Raw genomic sequence first — 3207 nt, 5'->3', positions numbered from 1 at the left:
GGCCCCCAATGGAGGAGCTAGAGAAAGTACCCAAGGAGCTGAAGGGGTCTGCAACCCTATAGGTGGAACAACAAAATGAACTAACCAGTACCCCCAGAGCTCACGTCTCTAGCTGCGTATGTATCAGAAGATGGCCTAGTCGGCCATCATTGGGAAGAGAGGCCCCTAGGTCTTGCAAACATTATATGCCCCAGTACAGGGGAACACCAGGGCCAAGAAGTGGGAGTTGGTGGGTAGGGGAGCAGGGAGGGTATAGGGTACTTTTGGGATAGCATTTGAAATGTAAATGAAGAAAATATCTAATAAAAAATGAAAAAAAAAGATTCCTGCTGTTCAGTATCTTCTACAAAATTAGACAACAGGCAGCATCAGTTGACCTCCTTAATTGTCTGGACAAGTAGAGAGAGGTACCACTTAGTATCCCCCCACCCCACCCTGGCCCCAGAGTGTGGCAGTGGGAATCCACTTCTGACCCTCACTCCTTCCCTTCTACCCTGCAGTGCCCTTCCTGTACTCTTGTGCTTGTCTGGCTTGACCTGAGACCTGATTATAAGAACTATTGAGAAACCCATGCAGGCTATCTCACTGGCTGGAAGGAGAGGGGTGTGAAGAGTGTTCTGTGTAGGCCTGGATCCTTCCAGGGGCAGCCAGAGAAGAGAGTGGCTCATGAACTAGCTAAACTTGCTATCACTTCTAACATTTAACAGTGGGGAAGAATCCCCGCATAGTGGGCCTTTACCTGTTCAAATAAACTGCTTTTTAATTAAATCTGTAAGTTACTTTCCTCATGACGTTTACATAACATGTTTTATATCTACTCTTCCACTTTTTTAGACAAAAAAAAAATGTTTTTTTAATCATCTAACACCTCAAAGCCAAGATGAGCATAGAGACTTTAAACATTTAGCTCCTGATGGACATAGATTGAGTGAACATGTATAGCACTGGTTGGTAAACTTTCCCTCACCCTAGCAGCTGCTGAGGTACCTCTCAATCTCCTTTTGTATTCATGCTACTGCAGGCCAGTTACTTCCAAGTGGTATTGGATGTATTCCCCCATCTTTGTTGCCTGTCTGGGACTGTACAAATGCAGGTAACATGAGCAAGAGAGAACCTTGAAGAATTGTTGAAAGTAAAGGTGACAAGTTTCTACCTGATTGTATCCAGTTTGGTAGCATCCATCATTTCTTTGTATCTCTGGAAGTTTCAGATTGTTTTCTGCAAGTGCATCATCGTTGTTCATACAATCAGAATTGCCATTGCACAACTGCAAAAGATTACCAGAGCAATCACTTAAACACCTCTTACAACAAACACCACTAGAGGGCCAAGTCATGCTCTTTCATAGCCAGGACACAGAAAAGGGAAGCTATACCTTCTTAGAACCCTACTAAGCAGTCCAATAAATAAAAAGGCACCCTTAGGTTCAGTCCCAGGCTCTCTTTTGGCTTCAAGCTTGTTACTCTCCTAAGTATTTCCTATGTTTCAATAAAGAATTATTGAAGTCCCTCTTAGACATTTGTCTCAAGGATTCAACGATAAAAACTGCCCAGCATAGAGTAGGAACTTGGTAAAGGACAGAAATTTTGATGTATCTTGGGGCAAATAAATTTAAGTCACAGAATATTCCATCTGGAAGGATCTGTGCCATTATCTGTAACTCCATAATTATGCAGATAAAGAGTACTAAATAGTTGAGGATTTTCCCAAGATTACAAAGTTGGTTCTACACACCCAGACCTAAAGTCTAGGCTATTAATCTTGTTTGTGATTTTTTTTTTTTTCTGTCAAGCAGAGTCAAAATACTTTTCATTTAAAGATGGGAGATATTTTAATCTAGGTAGGGCTGGTTGGTTGGGTTTTTTTTTTTTTTTTTGCTTGTTTGTTTGTTGTTTTGTTTTTTTGAGAAAGGATCTCTCAATGTAGTCTTGGATATCCTGGAACTCAATATGTAGACCAAGCTGGCCTCTAACTCACAGAGATCTTCCTGCCTGTGCTTTCCAAGTGCTGGGAGGCACCCACCACCATGCCCAGCCTAATCTAGGTTTTGTGTGTGTGTGTTAGCACTTTATTGGGCTCTATACAATATGCATCTTATCTGGGCTGACCCTAGAGCATCCTGATCACACACACACACAGAACTTACTACATTCAGCCAAAAAGCACTTTCTGGTCCTTGTAGACTTCAAGGGATAAATGAAGGCAAAGAGAAGAGGGAAAAGGAATTCCCACCTAAGAAGCAAGAGCTAAATTGGAACAGAGAATGGCCCACTGTGAATTTTCTAGAAATGCAGTCATATTCTATATCTTCCAGACAGGAAAGGAACCCCTTCCCAACCTCCACTCAAAACCAGCAAAGAGGTGAGAAAGAGGGAACACAGTCTAGTCTGACCTTTAGCTTCAAATCCTAAGGGCCCTAGAACCCAGCAGAGAATTTCTAATTCAGGAGCAAAGAGAATGAATGGACGCCCACACTGGGTCTTCATCACTTTCACAGCCTACCCACCTCTTTTCTCATTTCCACGATTTCCCAGAGAACATGTGTAATTAAGCCTCCGACTTGTGAAGTGGTATAGACAGGTCTGTTGGGAGTGGTATCCTCTGTGAAGTCTCCTTTCCGGACTTGTGGAGTAGGGAAGGCCGTGGTTGTCACCAGCATCAGTCCCAAGAAGCCAACTGGATGGAAGTCTCCTGCGTGGAGAAAAGGGAAAACCGGCAAGTGAGCAGATAGCACAGCTAGGCGCCTGCTGCTAGCTGATGGCTGCTGGCCAACCCACAATGCTGGCTCTCTGCCTCACACTCCTCTCTCACAGTCTCAATAGCTCCGCCAGAGGGCAAGGAACTGCCTTCACTTACTTGCAGAAAGGAACTTCATAGCGGTTTCTGGAATTGACTATCGTTCTTGGTGGGCTCCAGAGCAGAATGAGCTACAGACATCCCCAGTCTCATATTTATTAGGAGTCAACTCTCTAATTTTGAGACTCATGGGAAAATCCCACATTTGATAAAAATCTTTGTTGGAGGGTGGGGGTGGGGCCAGAGTGGGTGGGGCTGATTGGAAACCTTATTAAGATTGCACAATGTGACGTCTTTTAGCATCGAAAGAATCACAACTAGGAAGGGGAAAGTGTGCTTAAGTCATCCTTGAGGCTAGCCCTAAGAAGCATGATCGCTCTACTTTTTTTTCTTTAAAAGTGACTCAGCACT

The 3207-nt window shown here is 43.6% G+C and overlaps 1 protein-coding gene across 1 annotated transcript in view; it reads right to left on the bottom strand.

Moving 5' to 3' along the window:
• The window catches only part of Il6 (interleukin 6), a 6580-nt gene extending 3627 nt beyond the window's left edge, over window positions 1-2953 (bottom strand). Inside the window, exons 1-3 of the mRNA XM_021163844.1 lie at window positions 2857-2953; window positions 2507-2691; window positions 1154-1267 (exon numbers count right to left, since the gene is read on the bottom strand). Coding sequence (XP_021019503.1) covers window positions 1154-1267; window positions 2507-2691; window positions 2857-2875 — 318 coding nt within the window. The 5' untranslated portion in view covers window positions 2876-2953. The remainder of the gene's footprint in view (window positions 1-1153; window positions 1268-2506; window positions 2692-2856) is intronic.
• Window positions 2954-3207: the final 254 nt, after the last annotated feature.

Source organism: Mus caroli, chromosome 5 (genome assembly GCF_900094665.2).
Source record: "Mus caroli chromosome 5, CAROLI_EIJ_v1.1, whole genome shotgun sequence".
NCBI lineage: Eukaryota > Metazoa > Chordata > Mammalia > Rodentia > Muridae > Mus > Mus caroli.
Note: the sequence above shows the minus strand (reverse complement) of the source record. Positions and strands in the feature narration are given on the sequence as shown.